Source organism: Eurosta solidaginis, chromosome 1, assembly GCF_040869045.1.
Source record: "Eurosta solidaginis isolate ZX-2024a chromosome 1, ASM4086904v1, whole genome shotgun sequence".
NCBI classification, from domain to species: Eukaryota; Metazoa; Arthropoda; class Insecta; order Diptera; family Tephritidae; genus Eurosta; species Eurosta solidaginis.
Window position 1 is genome coordinate 178,484,330 of NC_090319.1, and position 20,770 is coordinate 178,505,099.

The following is a 20,770-nucleotide window of genomic DNA, read 5'->3' on the forward strand; positions in this document are numbered from 1 at the left end:
GTAATAAGAATATTATGCTGACTAGGTATATAGAAATAGAATGTAGTTATTTTTAGTGTGTAAGTATTTTATATAAATATAATGTATAAATATTGTAATAGTATTGTAAGTAATTTTACTATAAAAGAGAAAGTATTCAGTAATAAAGCAGAATATGATTCCAGCGCTGCAGTTTAGCGCACATCCAAATTCTTTTATCTTTAATTGTATTTAGAACATATTATATGGCGATCCTGCCAGGAGGTCAAGAAATAGCAAAACTGCTGAAGACCTTGCTGGAGGAAAATCCTGGATATAAACCAAGCAGCATTAGCCTTCGAACTTATTGCATGGCGAACCTGCCAAACTAGATTAAAATTGGCAAAACTGCTAAGAAATTTAGGAGGAAGATCCTGCCAGTCTAGATCAAAATTGGCAAAACTGCTAAAGATCTGACTGCCCAGAGATCCCGCCTATTTTTAAACAGTTAAGAAGTTTTTGTTAATCAATGAGAATAAAAGACAACACAAGGAACACAAATGGTACTAATATTTGGCATATGAGAATAAAGGTCAACCCAAGGAACACAAATGGTACTAATATTTGGCAACAGCAGAGATTAGAATTTTAACAAATGGAGCCTTTTCGTTCGGATTATTGGCAAATCTTAAAGTGAAGGAGAATCACCAGAGGAAAAATTAATTACTACCATAAAAAGCTCAGCATTATTAATACACGACAAGGATTAGGTAAAGCAGTAACCTAAACATTGACATTGGTAACCAACTGGCAACGAGCGGGCATAATTCAAGTGGAATATATAAGGCACCTCAAAAGAGAATTTCGAATGGCAGCGTTAAGTATCTTTAAAAATTAGAATAAATTGAGCGGCCCTGAGACGCTTTACCATTAGCAAAAATTCTATTTTTGCTTAGGATTTTTTTTTATACTAGGAGATTTTAGAAAATAATTTAGGTAGAATGAAAAAAAAAATAATGTAAAAATTTAAAGAAAAACTGAAAACAACAAGTTTGAGAAAAAAAGGAATTAATTAAATGTAAAAGAAAATTTTTTTTTGAATATGAAGAGATAAAAATATTTTTAAATATTTTTCAATTATACTAAGCTAATGAATCATAAAATTTTTGGAACCTTAAAAATTTTACCCTAAATAAAAATATTTTTAGGAAATATTTTGGACCAATAATTTTTAAAATAAAAATGTTATAAATAATACAAAATATTTAACATTTTATTAAAATTAGAGAAATTTTAAAATGTCTTGGTGAAAAAAAATAGCCCAGGGCAATATGATAGCCATAGCTGGCTACGAAGTAGGAAAAGAAAAATCTGAAGCATAAGAAAATAAAATGGTAAGATATGAACGACCAGCTGAACCAGAAACAAAAGCTTCTCCAAAAATTCCAGATGTTTGGCTAGCAGTTTTAATCTGCGTTATCGTGCTATTAACCATTGCAATAGCCAAGATACTTAAAAACTATATGAAAATTAAATATAGGCAGTTGCAAAATGCTCAAGCACGCATTTAATACTCAAAGTACTCTAAACCCCTTTAAAACCAAACCCACAGCTGAGGAAGTGCAACAAATAAGTAAAATAATCAGGCCTGTTCTGAATTCCGACTCGTTTTGAAAAGTAAAACAAGGCTGATTCCGAGTCGATTTCTTTTTGGTGTTCTCAATTCCGATTGAAAGAAATCGATTCGAAGTCGATTTCGAATCGTTTTCATTTCGAGTCGATAACCAAGCGAAACAGCTGTTTTCATTTATTTTGGTTTTAGGTAAATTAAAATTGTGTAAACATTTGAACAAAATGCCAGCACCAATGGTTTTCGGAAATGCAGAGGCAAGAAGACGTGCAATGGTGCATAAAAAACGTAAAAATCGACAGCTTAGATCGCAAGTGAACATATTACGGCAGCTGGAATCCAAGTAAGTTTTTTTAAATAAAGTGGTTGGATCAACGGGTATGTAAACATATGTATCCGTATTTTTAGATTTATAGAGTCCTACCGCGTAGATAAGGACATTTTCCAAATGATCCTTAGTAAAATAGGCAATATGTTGGCAGAACGCCATCGCTTTATTTCACCAACCACACAATTAGCGGCTACACTCCGGTTTTTAGCAACGGGATCATACCAACTGGGTATAGCCAAAGACCAAGATATGAACATTGGCAGAAGCACCTTTTCAAAAATTTTGCACTCTACTATAGAGGAATTAGAAAACTGTATATGTGAAGATAACATTCAGCTGAAGATATCGACAGCGGAAATGGATCTCTCTAAGGAATACTTTTATAGAACATTTAATTTTCCCGGTGTCATTGGTTGCGTAGATGGCACACATGTAAAAATAGTAAAGCCTACGATGGACGAATCCCTTTTTTTTAATAGAAAGGGTTATTTTAGTATAAATGTTATGGTGGTAAGTTATAGAATACTTACAGATTTGGGTTTCATCAGTAATGCGTAGTATTTTTATTGGCAGGTTTGCAATTATAACATGGAAATACTAGCTGTAGATGCAAGTCACCCGGGGTCGTGTCATGATTCCTTCATATGGAATCAAAGTGAAGTAAGGCAGTTCTATAGAAATAATAGTGCTCCAAATACTTGGAATTTTGCGGATTCTGGTTATGCCTTCGAGCATTGTATATTGACACCATATAGGAGCCCACAGTATGGATCAATGGAACATAAATATAACAAGAAGCATGCTGCGGCGCGCAATATGGTTGAACGCACAATAGGCGTGTTAAAAAGCCGGTTCCGATGCTTGCAAGGAACTCTGCATTATGAACCACGATTTGTAGGGCAAATTATTAATGTTTGTTGTGCGCTGCACAACATTTGCCGCAAGCGCAACATTCCTGTCTATGAAGATGATGGAAGGGATGAAGAAATTCAGCATTGAAATCCTGACGGCGAAAACGAGGGTGAAACCATTCCTCAAGCCGACATAGATGGAGTGGAAGTCAGAAATGAAGTTGCTCGAACTTTCCTTGTGTAATATATATAAACTCCTGGCCGAAAGACTCTCCTTCTCCCTCTACCTCTCCTCCCTATACCTCTACCTCTCCCTCTACCTCTACATCTTCCTCTACCTCTCCTTCTCCCCTACCTCGCCTTCTACCTCTACAACTACCTCTCCTTCTCACTCTACCTCTACCTAAACCTCTACCTCTACATCTAAATCTACTTCTACTTCTCCCTCTACCTCTACCTCTCCTTCTCCCTCTACCTCTTCCTCGACCTCTACATCTACCTCTACCTCTACATCACCAACTCCATTTCCATTTCTATCTGATCTGTACTAAATCAGTCATTTTTATATTATCATAATATTAAAATAAAATAACGAAACGAGCTTCGGTTATTTTTTAAATTCCTTAGTTTTTCTCTTTGTCCGACTTGCTCCTCTCCCTCTGCTGAGAAGGAAACAAGCTCTGGACAAATGTGAGGTGCTTTTCCAACCCTGCGAAATACAATGAATGGATGTCTCATACTTTCGGTGATTGTTTCTTTTTGCGCCCGAAGAGATGAACGAGCCTGTCTAGTGACCATATCAGCGCCGCTTACTAAGCATAAACCTATATGTTAGGTCCCGCTATTACGATAGCCGGTTCTTCTCACTAACAATACTCTGTTTTAATCCCTCTATTGTCATCCATACAGCTTTAACGATCCTAAATATCCTGTTACAGGCTAAAACTCTAAACTACACCTGCTGCGTCTGCCTTTAAATATATGCCCTGTTTATTCGTGGAAAGATGAAAGAGTTTCCACTGGACTTTACCTCACCTAATAGACCTAGCCCTAATTACACATCACTCCGTGCGATACAATCTATTTGATCCTGATATCAGGCACAGGTTAGGGGGTTAGAATATACCCGCGGTAGGTATGCCTGTCGTAGGAGGCTACTAATATATCAGATTCAAGGGGCTGTGTAGCGTAACCCTTTCAGGTTGCCAGCGCAATACATAGCTTCTCCAAACCCAATTGTCAACCTCACCTATACGTGGCGTATCCTGTTTCATTAACAGCCGAGGCTCTGGCCACCCCGAACTCCTTATGGATCTAGGGGTTGGAGGGAAGAATGGCCTAGAAGGTCGCATGTGTTCATAACCAATCGTTCCCGAATTGGTCGGGCTTGGTACCGGAACGTACCGGATCTGCATCCGGCGAAGGACCGTCAACTTGATAACACTCCCCAAGGCCTTCGGGGAGTGTCTTTGTCGCTACAACAACAAAGGAATAACTCCTTAGAATGGCAAGGCATTTCCATCCGGTTAGGCGATACAGACCTCCAAATATAAAATATCACCTGCCTAAGTAGTTGTCATCCTGACAGCTGTGCGCTGCTAAGGGGAAAATGATCGCATAATTATTGGTGATCTCATTGCGCACCATTCCACCATAACCAGGGGTTCGAGGAGCCACCAAAATGGAGAGGACCTACAGATAAAAACCCACCACACGACGCGCATGGAAAAGACTTTGGCGATTGGCATATGCAGTTACAATCCCATATCGTACCACTTGGTGCCCTTAAAGTCCTGATTGAGAGTCCTTTTTAAAAATGAAAAAAAAAGTTTATACAAAGTATGTAGATACGTATATATTTTTAAAAATACATATACTATGTACATGCATCTAGTAAACAATTTTAATAACTAGTTTTTTTTTTAAATTTTGTACATATAGAGATTGAGATTCAAATACATACTTTCATTGCACAAATACAAATTATAGAAACTTTTTTAAAGTATCCAACTTCTGCTGCTCTATTTCCTCCATTCTTTCATGGTGCCTCTTTTTCTCCTTTTCTCTCGCCTCTTTCAATTCTAGTTCAGTTTTTTTATGCAAAAGCAGTTTGTCGAATGCATCGGCAATTCGTTTTAACAAAAGATTTTGTTCAGCGCACACTTTTTCAAATGTGTCAAGAGGTCGCCGACGTTGACGCGATGTACTTGGTAGCTCAGTTTCAGCAGCAGGTTCGGCCGTACTGGCACAGCTTTCATCAGTTATGCTTTTAACATCGTCATTGGTTGTCTCCTCACTGCTAACTATTTTTTTAACTCGTGAGAGCCCAAAGCGTCTGACGCCACTCGTACCCTCCACCGATTTAAACAAATTGCAAAGCACCACAATTGCTTCTTCACTGGGTGAAATAGGCTGCTGAAAGTATGGTCCACCACCAGTGGCGTTCACTTCGCGACGGTTGTCAGAAAGTTTCATTTTTATGCTGCCTTTCCAATCAATCCAAGACTGTAAAGAAAAATAAAATATACCAAAAGGAAGACCAAATTTTGTTAGTTTTGATTACCTTTTTCCAGCCAGCCAAATCTTTGCAGGGTGGCCCGACAGCATTGAGGAACTTAGCAAGATCGGCCCATTTTTGCTCTATCTCCACTCTGTCACCTTTCGTGTAGCCTCTAGCAATATCTTCCTCAGCTTGCATAAAAGATAGAATGATTTGCTCTTGTTTTGCGTTACGCTTTTTCCCCCTTAAATATATGTGTGTACATACATACATATGTAAGTATTTGTCATAATTCAATAAAATATATTAAAATGCGTCAATTGAATACTTACATTTTGGTTCCTTTTCGTACGTATACAAATAATTAATAAAATTTAACTTTTGCTTGCATCTTCTATTTTGCCGAAATTAAATATGTTTGTTGACAAAAGAAATCAGCTGTTCTAAGTAAAAAGGGGTTGCCATAAGTCACAGATGCTAAGAAAAATATTCGCTCTAAAAAATATTTTCGTAAATTCTGCTATTCTAACCGCGTGAACAATTGTTTTTATAAATAATTTATATTATATTTTCATATCTTCCCATGTATTCTGAGGAAAGAAATGAATATTAACTAAAGAAAAATATTCTACGTTGTAATGTGCTTCAAATACTTCATTCGACTATTAATTCCTTGGGCATGGCAATAATGAACTTTTCGATTATTACTGCGCATGCGCTGTAGTGAAATTGAGAACACGTCGGTTTCGTTTCGACCATGATCGCTTTGTTAAGCTTGAAAAAATTTTGATAGGAATTTTCAAATTAAGATTTGTTATACTAAATAAATAAATTGCCCAGCAAAAATTTGTTATAAATCATCCAAATAAAATGAATAATTTAATAAAACTTATTTGTGGGAAAAATAATTTAATTATCTGTGCTTAATAGGCTAATTACTTTCGATTCCGACTGCTCAGAGGCAAAACTTTTCAAATCGACCAAGTATGGTCGGAATCGATATTCAGAACACCAATCCATTTCGATTCCGAATAAATTCGTCGGAATCGAAATCCAGAACAGGCCCGAATAACTCTTAAAATTTCCCATTCAACAGTAAAGGTAGACTCATTAACCCTGCCAAAATTGAACAGCAAATCAAAATTTGCATAATTCCTTTGAATGCTCCTGACAAAGATGGTCATGAAGCAATAGAAATTATAGGACAGTCGAAATAGGCAAAGACTAAGAACGAAAAGTACAAAAGTTTTAAAAATACAAAAGTTTTAAAACCAGCCCATAACAAAAACAAAAAAAATATAAAAAAAAAAATGAAGAAAAAGTCACAAAGAGGACATATAAAAATATATGTGAAGCGCTATATAAATTTGCAGCAATAAGACATGTCGCGCTCGTTTTCATCTTAAGATAGAAAAATGGTAGCGTAAGAAATACAAGAAACCTGATTGTAGATGATAAAATTGACTTAGGACAATTCCTTATCAGGCTGTACACATGCTGTACAAATTCCGCCAATCTAGGACTTGTAAAGAATAAAAAACACAGTTGTCCTGAGGGACAAATTGGTGAAAAATAATGGAAAATTTACTCGAGTAGGCAAATTAAAAATGATAACAATAGGTACCCAAGCTCTCAAAGATCAATTAATTGCACTAAGCCAAGAGGTTGTGCAAGTGACAATCATGGAAAAATAAGAACTACTAGAAACACATAGCTACTACGCTCTTCCGTCAGCAACCCCTCAATTGTCTATGCAATTAATTAAAGATTTACCTTATTACGAATGAAAAAAAAAGTCAAGTGAAAAATTTTTTTTTTCCTTTTCTTGAATAATATGCGGAATTAGTTTAAGAAAATAAAATAAATACAAACATTTATTGCCTGGGTCTCCTTTAAGAAAACCTCACAATTCAAGAGGTCACAAGTTTACATAATAGAAAAAATATTTTTACTTTAGCCACAGGTAGAACAGGAAATACTAATAGGAAAATATATTTTATTCTAAATAGAATAGAATATAGCAATAAAAAATATTTTTGCTTCAAACCCCCCCTACAGAATAGAAAATTGTAATAGGAAAAATTTTTACTTTAACCTACACATATAATCCATAAGAATAGGTTTAAAACCGTATAGCACATTTGCTGGGGTCACTTGCATGGATTTGAAAAAAAAAACCAAAATAACCACACTATAAACATTCCAATTTACTCGTCATTAAAAATGTAAAAAAAAAAAAAAAAAAAAATACATAAATATAAAGTCATGTTGGCGTCAAGTTACGGTTACTTCATAATAATTTGTAAACAAATGCCGATTTTTAATTGATTCGACGCTCTTAAAGACCGGCTGTGCAAAAATTTTGATATGTAAAACACAAATGTCAATAACACTTGATGCAAAACATTATTCATAATCATAAGCACTCAACCATAGAAAATTAACACAAAGAAAAATGTTCAAGCAAAAGAACCATAGAAAGAAAAAAAAAAAACGGACAGCACAAAAAACCATACATGTCAAGCAAATGTAAACGGATATAAAAATAAGTAAACAAACTCTTCACGCTCAATATCAAGTTACCGCAATACAATAAATTACAATACCAAACTAGGTTAGGTTGAACTGGCCGGTCCCTGAGGACCTCACATAGACTGATTTAGTCCGTAGTGTTACCAAAAGTTCGTTTTAAGGACCCAACTGAAAAACCCTATGAAAAACTAGGACCTATGTTTGTTATAAAATAACTCCGTTCTCTTGGCAAATACTAGAAGCTTCATAGGACTTAAGCCACTTGCTGCTTTTATATCTGACAGCTGTATCACTCCTTATAGCTGGAGTCCTAGCCTGGCAAGTGCAGGGAACAAGCACAGAACGTGCTCGATCGTTTGCTCCTCCAACCCGCACTTCCTACATCTGCTATCACTGACCAAACCGAAGTTAAAGGCATGTGACGCCAGAGGGCAGTGTCCAGTCAGAATACCCGTCATGAGTCTACAGTCCTCTCTTTTTAATGAAAGAAGCAACTTTGTTAGTCTAAGGTTGTAAGAGCTACACATAATCTTCGACACTTTATAGCCCCGGCCTTGAACCCACGCCTTTCCCGCTTGGTCGATCATGTGTACATCTCGCCTTCGCTTAATCTCGCCCAGTCTATTTGGGACGTCTACGGTGCAAGCTTCAAGGGATGCGCCCTTTTTAGCTAGTTCGTCCGCTTTTTCTTTCCCATCTATTCCCATATGCCCTGGGACCCAATATATATGTATGCTTCTCCCTGTTCCGATTCTCTTCAGAGACTGTTTACACTCTAACACGTATTTAGATGCTGTGCTATGCGAGATTATTGCCTTAATTGCTGCCTGACTGACAATATAGAAGATAACACGGTTGCAGCTTAAGTTATTCTCTTCCAGGGTTTCTACTGCTTTGGTTACGGCTAATATTTCCGCTTGGAAAACGCTAAAGTAATCCGACAGCCTGTAGGATCTGCTTATTTCCGGATCAGCACAGTATACTGCAGACCCTACTCCTTCCACTACTTTGGAACCATCTGTGTACACATGTATCGCCTCGTCCGCAATTTGCGCACACTTGCGCCAACCGTCCACCTCTATTGTGACCTTAAGATCTCCCTCAAGGCGCAGATAGGGAATGAGGTAGTCTGTTCGTATTGTGAATGATGGCGCTATACTACTATGGCCATATGGTCGGCGCTCAAGCTGCCGCGAGGCACCGATCCTGGTTGCGGTTGTTAATGCTATGTTCTTTGCTACCAGGTCTACAGGTGGAATGTGCAGAATGGCATACAGTGCAGCCGTCGGGGTTGTTTTCAGGGCTCCAGTAATGCTAAGCATCGATAATCTGCGTACCCCTCAAATTTTTTTGAAGTATGTTGTTTTTTGTGCTTTCCACCAAACAAGAACACCATAGTATAGAATAGGGCTTACAATCGCTGTAAAAACCTCATGAGAAAGAGAGGGCCATAAGCCCCTCGTACACCCCAACATTCTTTTACATGCATAGCGTGCCGTTGAGACCTTCTTAACCCTCTCCTATACGTTGAGCTTCCATGACAGCTTACTGTCTAGGATGATTCCTAGATAATTTGTGCAAGGTTTCTCCTATAGGCCGCCCCTCCTAACTTAAGTCTGGTCCAATTTGGGACCTTGTACCTCTTTGTAAACAAGACCATATCTGTCTTCTCCGCATTGACTCTCAACCCGACATTAAATGCCCAGGTATGAATATCCCGAAGCACCCGATCCATCAAAGAACTAATCGTTGGAAGGCACTTTCCACTTATGACAATTGCAACGTCATCTGCGTAAGCCGAAAGTTTTACGGGTCCCTCATCGAATCGCCTGAGCTGTTGGTTGATGACCAGCGTCCACAGCAGATGTGATAACAACCCTCCCTGCGGCGTGCCACTGTCCACTGATTTTGTGGCCTCGTACAATCGCCATTGTCATGAACATTTTCTGCAATTTAACATGCAGCCGATCTATCTGATTAAGGCAGGATGTACTTTAATGTAATAAAGACCATCCATAATCGCCCATTTTTAAACATTATTGAAAGCCCCGGCAATGTCCAAGAAGACTCCTAGAGCATACTCCTTATATTCCAGGGATTTCTCTATACCTATTACCACCCTATGCAATGCGGTGTCTACCGACTTGCCTTTGGTATACGCATGCTGTGTTATGGAGAGCAGATTTTCATCCACGTTGGACTTTATGTACACATCTATCAGCCTATCAAAGGTTTTGAGCAGAAATGATGTTAAGCTAATGGGTCTGTAGTCTTTGGGATACACGTGACCTATCTTCCCCGCCTTTGGTAGGAAAGCTACACGAGCAGTTCTCCAAGAGTGCGGTACATGATTCAGCCTTATGCACCCATCGAATATTATTTTAAGCCATTCCACGACCGCCATACTTGAAACTTGGTCGGGAATATACCGTCTGGACCCGGCGATTTAAACTTATAAAACATTTTCACTGCCCATTCTATTTTGGTATCGGTCACCAAGCCCGGCCCTACTAGTTCCGTGATCGAAGTGTGAGTGCTGCCTGCTGGCACTTCTAAATCGCCTCCCGGTGAGAAATGTATGTCGAGAAGCACCTCAAGGGATTCCACACTATTACGTGACCATTCCCCGTTCTCTTTCTTTATAAGTCTCTGGACTATGTTTCCCCTTGCTAGAAATTTTTCAACCGTGCTGTTTCGCTGGAGCACTTTATGTCCGTCCATTTGTCCATGAGTTTCTCTTCGTCCTGGTAATTTCACGCTTGTAGATCCTCAGCAGATTCCTGTACTCGTCCAGACACGCTTCGCTTTCCGCGGTCTTTGCGAGCTTACGCATTTCTTTTAATTGTCCTCTTAGAGCACTCAGCTCATTGCTCCACCATGGCGGCTTTGCTTTTCCTCTTAATCTTCTTAGAGGGCAAACTTTGTTATACGCAGTCGTAGGCGTCCTTGTTAGGAATTCATTCGACTCCAGTTCCTCCACATTGGCAACCTCTTTGGGTTGTCCCAGTTTTGTTTCTACATGTTTCTGGAATTTAGTCCAGTTCGTTGACCTAGGGTTTCTAAAGGTTCCTCCCTTCTCTACCCTCTTTAGGGGATGCTGAAGCTGATATACGCATTGTCGGAGGAGGATGGTCTATCAAGAACCATCCAATCATACATTAATATATCACGCTCGGAGCTCAATGTAATATCCAGAACATTGCTATCTGCAAATTGGTTTGCAGGATGTAACAAAATAAATATTCGCCTTTCTCGTTCGTATCTGCTCCTCCCCACGCATTGTGGTGCGCATTTGCATCTGCTCCTATGACCAACCGCCCTTTGCGCCCTTCCTCCTGTACTAGCATTTTGCACTCCATCGGTGGAACCTCCGCAGCATGGGCCATGTAACAGGATGCCAGGATAAATGCCTGCTTATTCTTTTGCTCAACGGCCACCGCTACGAGGTCCTCAGTGGTGTAATTAGGCAGCATATGAATGCAGCTGTTTCCTTACCATTACTACAGCTCGCACCCGTCCTTCCGTTTGCGCGTAGTAAACGCCAAACCCGCGCGCTCTAAGTCCAGAAACCTTTCCTCCCGATGAGTGCCACGGCTCCTGGATCAGCGCCACGTCAAACGAACCTTCCTCAAGGGTTAGGAGGAGTTCGCTCGACGCCATTTTACTGTGTTGGAGGTTTATCTGTGGGACTAGCAGCACCATTGGGCTATTTGTTCGCCTCCAGCACCTTCGTCGTGACGTCGTCGTCCTCCCCTTGCCCTTTTGATTTAGAGTATTCGAGGCCCCCTTCAGTCTCTCGTGACTGTTGTGCCGGGTGTTCCTCTGTGCGAGTCACAGCACTATTTGGCGGTTGGTCCTCTTCTCCACCTGTCTTTTTCCCCTTAGTCTTTTGGGGTCTTTTTCGACTTCGCCCACCACTAACGTGTTAGGGTTTTTAACCTCGGCACTTCTTTTCCTAAGTCGCATGTAAATTTTGCCAGTGCCAAAGGACATTTTGCCAAGCTGCATGTACAAAAAATCCACCGCGTGCTTGTTTATTTGGAAGATGTAGAACTGACCATCCTCGGTAGGCCGAGATACAGTAAGTACCTTCCAATCCTGTGTCGGTATGTTCGGATTCTGATTCTGCAGAAGTCGCAGTGTATCCTCCGACTTCATCACGCATGGTATCCATACCTTAACTTTTGGTACGTGGGGATTTGCACTTTATCCACCACCTCAAACCGCGCGTCCGTGCTTTGCCTTTGGAGGTTTGGAACCACTTCCTCCAGCCACCGCAAACTCGCGATGTTGTCGCACGCTATCATCTTCACACCATTATACCAACCCCCCGAATCAAAGGTTGGAAGGGGCTTACTCGGTTGTTCCCGCATCATCTTAAGTAATAATCTAATAAGCTCCCTTTCCACAGATCTCCACCTTTCAGTAGTTATTTGTCCGAAAGGACTTCTTCGATCAACCAGCGTCACAGTCAGTGATTGCTTTGCCGCATCACTCATCTTCTCGGGAAAAGCTGGAGTCTTAGTGTTATCTCCCTTTAGCACCTCCGAGAAAGCCGGAGTCTTAGCGTTAACTCCCTTTAGCATCTCTGAGAAAGCCGGAGTCTAAGCGTTATCTTCCTTTGGCTTATCTCCTACTTCCGTAATTGGGACGTCCCTCTGACTAGCAGCATTCGAGGTACTTGCTACCTCGCTATTAGGGCCCATCTGTCTTACAGCTTTGGGCCTACTTGTCTTGTCTATGCGACTGCCCTGCTTCGCGGCTCTAGGACTGAGTCCTTCCTGCCTCTTGAAAGCAGGCTTGTCGCCTTCCGCCGAACGTTGCCTCTTCATTCTGCCATTCGACGCTTCTTCCTCCTCGTACCGGTTGCAGAACCGAGGGTTTCTCGCAGCAAACTTTTGAACTGCCTTCGACTTACTTCTACCCACTCATGGGCCCATTCCAAGCGCTCGGTCTCCATTTCTGTTGGATCGACCACTGTTCCCAAGCGTTGTACAATTCTTAGTGCTGCACGATGCTGCGACCCTTCTCCACTCTTCTATTCCATTTCCGTGCGCTTCTCGAACACGGAGTTGATTGAATCAGCACTACTCTCTCTCTCCGAGTCCGACGCATCGCTTAATTCGTATTTGTTGTCCTTGGATTGCGACTCAGTCCTTCTCTTTACATCGTCCTTATTACAATCAGGTAATGAGTCGTTCATCTTGGTCTTTCGACCTCCTGCCCGACAAGGCGGGATCAGCGGTCCGGTATTATATACGGGTAAAGATCCGTCCACCACAGCAGCGCCCCTTACTGTGGTAAGGCCATAAATAATTCCCGAGGTTGCCCGGTATCGGGAAGGCTCCGTTCGAATACAGCCGAATTTATCCCCTGGCTGCAAATTGTCCAATAGGCACGGTCCGCATAACACCCTGGATTAGGGGGTTGGCAGTTATTGGTCACCGACATCCCGCCGCCCTCCTACGAGGCGAAACGGCGTACATGTCGGTCCTAAACAGCTCCGTCTCATAGTCGGGCGCTATGGAGTTCGGCTAAGCCCTCACACCAACGACAAGGTGCCTACCCTAGTGAGGGAATAGCAAACTAAAAAACTAAAAAGCAATTAAAATTTTGTAAACTCTAAACGGGTCATTAAGTCATTTTAAGGATCACAAACGATTGTTCTCAAGTGTATGTGACCCTTCTTAAAGGTGGATGGTGTGGCATTACCACAATACAAGATATTTGTATTTATGTAAATGCCAGAATAAGTCTAGCTTGTAATGCACCAGCAAATGAATTTAACTTTCGACCACACACAAATAACTCATAGCTACATAGTCATAGCGGCATAGATAAGTTATATTGAACCCAGCGGGGAGCCGTATCCGTTTACGGTTGTTTAACCCATAAGCGTCACACTCACTAACTCACATATCGATCAGCATGCCTGATCGACAGCGTCGGTTTGTCAGTGCGACCGACCAAATATTATTACATAGTTAGGTAATAAGAATATTATGCTGACTAGGTATATAAAAATAGAATGAAGTTATTTTAGTGTGTAAATATTGTATGTGAATATAGTAATAGCATTGTAAGTAATTTTACTATAAAAGAGAAAGTATTCTGTAATAAAGTAGAATCTGATTCCAGCGCTGCACTTTAGCGCACATCCAAATTCTTTTGTCTTTAATTGTATTTAGAACATATTACAAGTCATCTTGGACATTGCCGGGGCTTTCAGTAATGTTTCTAAATGGGCGATTATGGATGGTCTTAATTACATTAAAGTATATCCCGCCTTAATCAGATGGATCGGCTGCATGTTAAATTGCAGGAAGATAACATCACAATGGGGATTGTACGAGGCCACGAAATCAGTGGACAGAGGCACGCCGCAGGGAGGGGTGCTGTCATCTCTGCTGTGGACGCTGGTCATCAACCAACTGCTCAGGCGATTCGATGAGGGACCCGTAAAACTTACGGCTTACGCAGATGACGTTGCAATTGTCATAAGTGGAAAGTGCCTTCCAACGATTAGTTCTTTGATGTATCGGGTGCTTCGGGATATTCATACCTAGGCATATAATATCGGGTTGAAAGTCAATGACGGATACGGTCTTGTTTACAAAGAGGTACAAGGTCCCTAATTGGACCAGGGCTAAGTTAGGAGGTGCGACCTTACAGGAGAAACCTTGTAGAAAATATCTAGGAATCGTCCTAGACAGTAAGGTGTCATGGAAGCTCAACGTAGAGAAGAGGGTGAATAAGGCCTCAACGGAACTCTATGCATGTAAAAGAAAGCTGGGGTGTACGTGGGGCTTATCGCCCTCTATTTCTCATGAGGTTTTTACAGCGATTGTAAGCCCTATTCTATACTTTTTGGTGAAAAGCCACACAAAAAACAACATACCTCAAAAAAAAATTAGGAGGTATGCAGATTATCGATGCTTAGCATTACGGAAGCCCTGAAAAGAACCCCGACGGCTGCACTGTATGCCATTCTGCACATTTCACCTGTTGACCTGGTAGCAAAGAACATAGCATTAACAACTGCAACCAGGCTCGGAGCAGCTTGAGCGCCGACCATATGGCCATAGTAGTATAGCGTCATCAATCACAAGACGAACAGACTACCTAATTCCCTATTTGCGCCTCGAGGGAGATCTTAAGGCCACAATAGTGCTGAACGGTTGACGCAAGGGTGCGCAAATGGCGGACGAGGCGATACATGTGTACACAGATGGGTCCAAAGTAGTGGAAGGAGTAGGGTCTGCGGTATACTGTGCTGATCCAGAAATAAGCAGATCCTACAGGCTGCCGGATTACTTTAGCATGTTCCTAGCAAAAATATTAGCCGTAACTAAAGCAGTAGAGACCCTGGAAGAAAATAGCTTAAGCTGCAACCGTGTTAACTTTTATATTGACAGTCAACCAACAATTAAGGCAATAATCTCACATAACACAGCATCTAAATGCGTGTTAGCGTGTAAGCAGTCTCTGAAGAGAATTGGGACAGGGAGAAGCAAACATCTATATTGGCTCCCAGGGCATATGGGAATAGATGGGACGAACTAGCTAAAAAGGGCGAATCCCAATTAGACTGGGCGAGATTAAGCGAAGGCGAGAGGTGCACATGATCGACCAAGCGGGAAAGCGTGGGTTCAAGCGCGGGGCTGTAAAGTGTCGAAGATTATGTGTAGGTCTTACAACCTTAGACTAACAAAGTTTCTTCTTTCATTAAAAAGAGAGGACTGTAGACTAATGACGGGTATTCTGACTGGACACTGCCTTCTGGCGTCACATGCCTTTAAATTAGGTTTGGTCAGTGATAGCAGATGTAGGAAGTGCGCGTTGGAGGAGGAAGCGATCGAGCACGTTCTGTGTTCGTGCCCTGCACTTGCCAGGCTAAGACTCCAGCTATTAGGAGTGATACAGCTTTCAGATATAGAAGCAGCAAGTGGCTTAAGTCCTAGGAAGCTTCTAGTATTTGCCAAGAGAACGGAGTTATTTTATAACATACATAGGTCCTGGTTTTTGATAGGTTTTTCAGTTGGGTCGTTAAAACAAACTTCTGGTAACACTACGGACTAAATCAGTCTATGTGAGGTCCTGATGGACCGGTCAGTTCAACCTAACCTAGTGTTTAACTCATTGGTAATGGTGCCAACTTATGGACTGCTCGGTTAATGACACCATTGCGTGTTTGTATGTGGGCAACACGGACCATGCAATCTTTTCCAGTAACGACACTCGCCCATAAGCCATCTTTGGGGAGGCATCTTGTCTTCTTGGACGAGTACCATGGTGCCAGTATCTATGTCGGTTTCGGGTTTCACCCATTTGGCTCTGGCCTAAAACTCTTGGAGGTAATCTCTGCGGAATTCAGACCAAAATTGGCCTTTCAGGTAGGCGATACGCTGCCATATCTTTGAGTAAGTTATGTTGTCTGTTTCTATGCTGGGCTCTGGAATATCGTTCAGTGAACACCCAATCAGTAGGTGTGCGGGTGTAAGTGCTTCTCCAGCGCTGGGATCTGCAGATATTGGGGCAATGGGCCTTGAATTTAGAACTGCCTCTACCTCGACGAGGACGGTTGATAGTTCTTCGAAGGTCAGATTTGCGTTTGCAACGGTGCGATAGAGCAAGTTTTTTGTCAATTTTACGGCCGTCTCCCACAGGCCCCCGAAATGAGGTGCGCGAGGCGGGATGAACTTGAAGGTTACTCCTTTCTCTGCCACGAATTCTAGCATTGGTTTCTTGTTGAAATTTCAAGTTCTTTTGCGGTAATTTGAGGCGTTTTTTCAGTTCGGGTGATAATTTGTAAACATAGGCAAGTATTGTTACAAATTTTAAGTAAGTTGAACAATTTCTGTGAGGCTATGGATAATACAGGACATTTTAGATGCTACAAGTACTAACGGATTGGCTTTGCGAATCTCCATGATTTCCTTATCCTCCGGCGTTTTGAAATGCGGATTAGTTGGCCAATTTTCTTCATCTTGTGTTATGAACCTAGGCCTGTATTGATTGAAGTATTTCATTCACAGTACAACTTCTGGAGACAATATCGGCTGGGTTGTGAGCAGTTTAAACATGTTTCCAAATTACGTTTCCTGTCCACTCCTGAACATCTGCCACTATATTACCCACGAAAACTGACAATGTGGATGGGTGTTTTTTCAGCCAATATAGCCCAATTTCCGAGTCAGTCCAAAATACGGTTTTTCAATATTTGGAAGTAATATTGAGGATACAGTTTTCCACAGTTTTAACAATAAATGAACAGCGCATAACTCATGCCTCGGTAGGGGTTTTGGTTTTGAGTAGAGCGACTTTTGATTTGGCTGTAAAGAGTATGGATTTATAATTATTTTTGCAACCGCTGGGAATATAAATGCAACAACAATAAGCACGCATGGACACATCGCCGAATCCATGAACTTGTATTTTCGACGACGATAACATGTTTATAAAGCGAGGAATGCGGACTTCGGTAATTTTTCTAATATTATCTTTAAAACTTTCCCTGCTTATTTCCAGCGACATTGGAGTTGATTCGTCTCAGCCCAATTTGTGAATCTATAACTTCTGCAAAATTATTTTCGCTCTTGTTATAACTGGAAATAGCAGGCCTAATGGGTCGAAAAGTCGCGGTGATACTGACAATATATTGCACTTGGTTGCTTGCAAATTATCAAAGTCATTAACGCAGATAAAACGAAGTTCGTTACGCTTCTGATGCCAAATTATTCTCAACGTCTTCGTGGTTTCGGTCTCGTTCATTGATATTGTCTTTTCTGATCTATTATTGGTTTTAAGGAAATCATGGTTTGAGTACCATTTCGCCAGCTTAAATCCGGCAGAGGCGAGAATTTTTACCACTTCATTTTGTATTTGCATAATTTTGTCTATGGTTTGACCGCCCAACAATATATCATCTACATAACAATCTTCTCGGATAGTCCTGGAACCAACAGGCATGGCATTCCGATTTATTTTTGCAAGTTCTTCCAGGCACCTTATTGTCAAAAAGGCGCTGGAGATGTCCCATATGTAACTGTGTTAAGCTCGTAAACCTTTACTGGCACATTAAGTGTTTCTCGCCACAAAATCATTTGAAACTTTCTATCTTCCTCATGTACTTCCACTTGCCTCTGCATTTTTCTAATGTCATCTGTTTTTGCAAATTTACGACAACGAAATTTCAGCAACGTGGTGTATAGCTCTGGTTGTATAGTGGGATCGACCATTAACGTTTCGCTGAAAGATATTTTTGTGGGCGTCTTTGTTGACGCATCAAATACCACTCTTAATTGTATGGCTAAACTGTCTAATCTTATCACGACTTGGTGAGGAATAAATAAATGTGGATTAGATGGGATAACGTTCTTGTCTTCTGACATATGCTCTAGAGACAAATTCTCAAACATAAAATCATTATACATTTTTTGAGTATCGGGCGTCTTTGCAAGTCTGCATTCTAGAGATAGGTACCTACGTTTTGCTACGTCATAGAATGAACCAAGCTTTGATGGATCCCTCTTAAATGGTAGACGAACTTGAAACCAACCCTTTGGAAGAAAGTATTTTCCACAAAATGATTCATACAATCAGTAAATTCCGTACGGTTGTTATTTCCAGCTTCTGGACTTTCTTCAATTTCCCAGAATTTCCTCACAGTCTCATCCAAAGATATCAATGATGCGTCGATTCTGCCACTTGCTATATTGCACGCTCCAGTTTTAAAGCATTTGGCCTGATGATTTTAGATTTTTAAATTCTCTCTTTATCTGCAGATTGGCTGCATATTCTTCAATTATGAAACTCAATTGCGAACCTGAGTCTAGAAGGGCTCGTACTAAATGGTCCCTGCGAGATTTTATTTTAACTAGGGCCGTGGCTAAATCTACAATATCAGTATTGGTCGACACTTGATGTGAGGACCATGGTTTCCTGAAGTATTAGCGGCTGAGGATGACGCGGTTGCATTGAAACATTACTATTGGAGGCACCAGAATTGCCTTTCTGAGCGTTCTCTTCATACCTGTGCAACAGAGTGTGATGGGGGCCTTGGCAAACTCTACAATGCGACTTTGAACTACTTCGCACCGATTGACCCGTTTTCAGGCAATTAATGCAGCTTCCTTTTTTTTTTTTAATTCGAACCTTTTGCTGATTGTCAGGGCAGGAAAGGAATTGCAATTATAACTTGAATGGCCGTTGCTATGGCAAAATGTACATTTACACTCACCATTGCTTCGCGTTACCGTATATGAGGCTTTATTGCTACCATTATTCGAATTGGCTTTACTATTTTTTCTTTTGTCAAAATTGTTATTTTTATTGGAGTGATCTTCATTAACTTCTAGGGATTGACAACGACGAATTAGATGCTTGGAGCACTCGCTCCATGTAGGAAGGGTTGAGTAATCTAAGCATTAGCTATATCCTTTTCTGAACCTACGGACAACAACGAATCATAAGTTGCTGACACCGTATCAACTGCATTTCTCAGCGCTGGTACATTGGGTTTGTTCATTTTTTGAATCTCAAACAACTGCTCTATATTATCAAAAAATATTAAACCCTTTTTGTCATACCGGTCAGCTAAGCGTTCTAAATCCTTTTCATAATTATCTTCCGTAACCGGAAATGCCTTAACTGTTCTAAGTGCATCACCCGACAAAAAATAAATAAATTATTAAATTTTTCAGTTGGAGCTAGATGTGCCTCATTATGAACTAAGTTATTGAATGAGCTAATAAAATTTTTGCAGTTTGCATATTTTCCGCTAAATGCCGGTAATTTCAGTTTTAGTAGACGAGATGCTTGTGGCATGGTGATGCTGAACGCCGTTTCTAGCGCTAAATGCTGCAGGAGTTTTGTTTTTACACTAATGCACAGCTCTCCTATATCACCCCTTTTATCATCACTAGGGTCCTCTTTCTCAATCTCCGTTTGATACGCCATTGTTTGCTTAATATACGAGCTCAAAAATTCTAACCGGCATTCTAAATCTATAACGTTCCACGAGGTGGAAGAATTTTCTAACAAGTTCTTAGTTCTTGTTATATTTTTTCGGGCAGTTGAGCGTTGCTGTTTTAGTGTAGCTAACTTTACCGCAGATGCGGTTTCATCGCCTGATTCTAAACCCATTTTATCAAACTTATTTTTATTTACCTTGACACTAGAACAACGCCCATGCTCCAGCAACTTAGAATTAGAATTCTGTTATCGTGCGATCGATAGAAAATGGAAGAACATTTATTACTTTTGCTATTATTGTGGGAAGATCCTCCTGGGGTTTTTGGGGGTAATTTCGGGATGGTTTTTGATACTCCCTCGGGGTCCTCCCAGGGTCATTTGGGGGTACTTCTGGGATCTTTTTGGGGACTATCTCGGGGTCATTTGGGGACATTCCGGGATGGTTTTGTGGATTTCCTCGGGGTCATTTGGGGGTCATTCCGGAATGGTTTTGGAACTCCCCCGGGCCATTTGGGGGTTATTCCGGGATGGTTTTGGGGACTTCCTCAGGATAATTTGGGGGTCATTCCGGGATGGTTTTTGGGACTCCCCCGGGGTCATTTGGGGGACATTCCGGGATGGTTTTGGGTACTCGATCGGGTCGTCCCGGTGTCATTTAGTGGTCATCGCAACCATCCCCCAATGTCCCCACTGACCCCGAGGGAGTCCCCAAAACCATCCCGGAATGTTCCCCAAATGACCCCGATGGAGTCCCCAAAACCATCCCATAATGTCCCCTAAATGACCCCGAGGGAGTCCCCAAAACCATCCCCCAATGACCCCAAATGACCCCGTGGGAGTCCCCAAAATCATCCCGGAATAACGCCCAAACGGCCCCGAGGAAGTCCCCGGGAATGACCCCCAAATAACCCCGAGGGAGTCTCCGAAGCCATGCCGAAATGACCCCGAAAAAACACCGCGGATTATTTTTTTCTATTCCCATTTCGGAGTTAGCA

The 20,770-nt window shown here is 41.1% G+C and overlaps 1 protein-coding gene across 1 annotated transcript; it reads right to left on the reverse strand.

Moving 5' to 3' along the window:
• Positions 1-4,644: 4,644 nt before the first annotated feature.
• On the reverse strand, positions 4,645-5,708 carry LOC137239982 (uncharacterized). The gene is made up of 3 exons (XM_067765826.1): positions 5,603-5,708; positions 5,334-5,514; positions 4,645-5,275 (listed from the first exon to the last, which is right to left on the reverse strand). Coding segments are annotated over exons 1-3 (705 nt in total). The 5' UTR covers positions 5,605-5,708; the 3' UTR covers positions 4,645-4,753.
• Positions 5,709-20,770: the final 15,062 nt, after the last annotated feature.

Coding starts and splice junctions, on each gene's coding strand:
- LOC137239982 (XM_067765826.1), bottom strand. Junction 5,276..5,333: donor ATTTGGCTGGCTGGAAAAAG/GTAATCAAAACT, acceptor TTTTCTTTACAG/TCTTGGATTGATTGGAAAGG.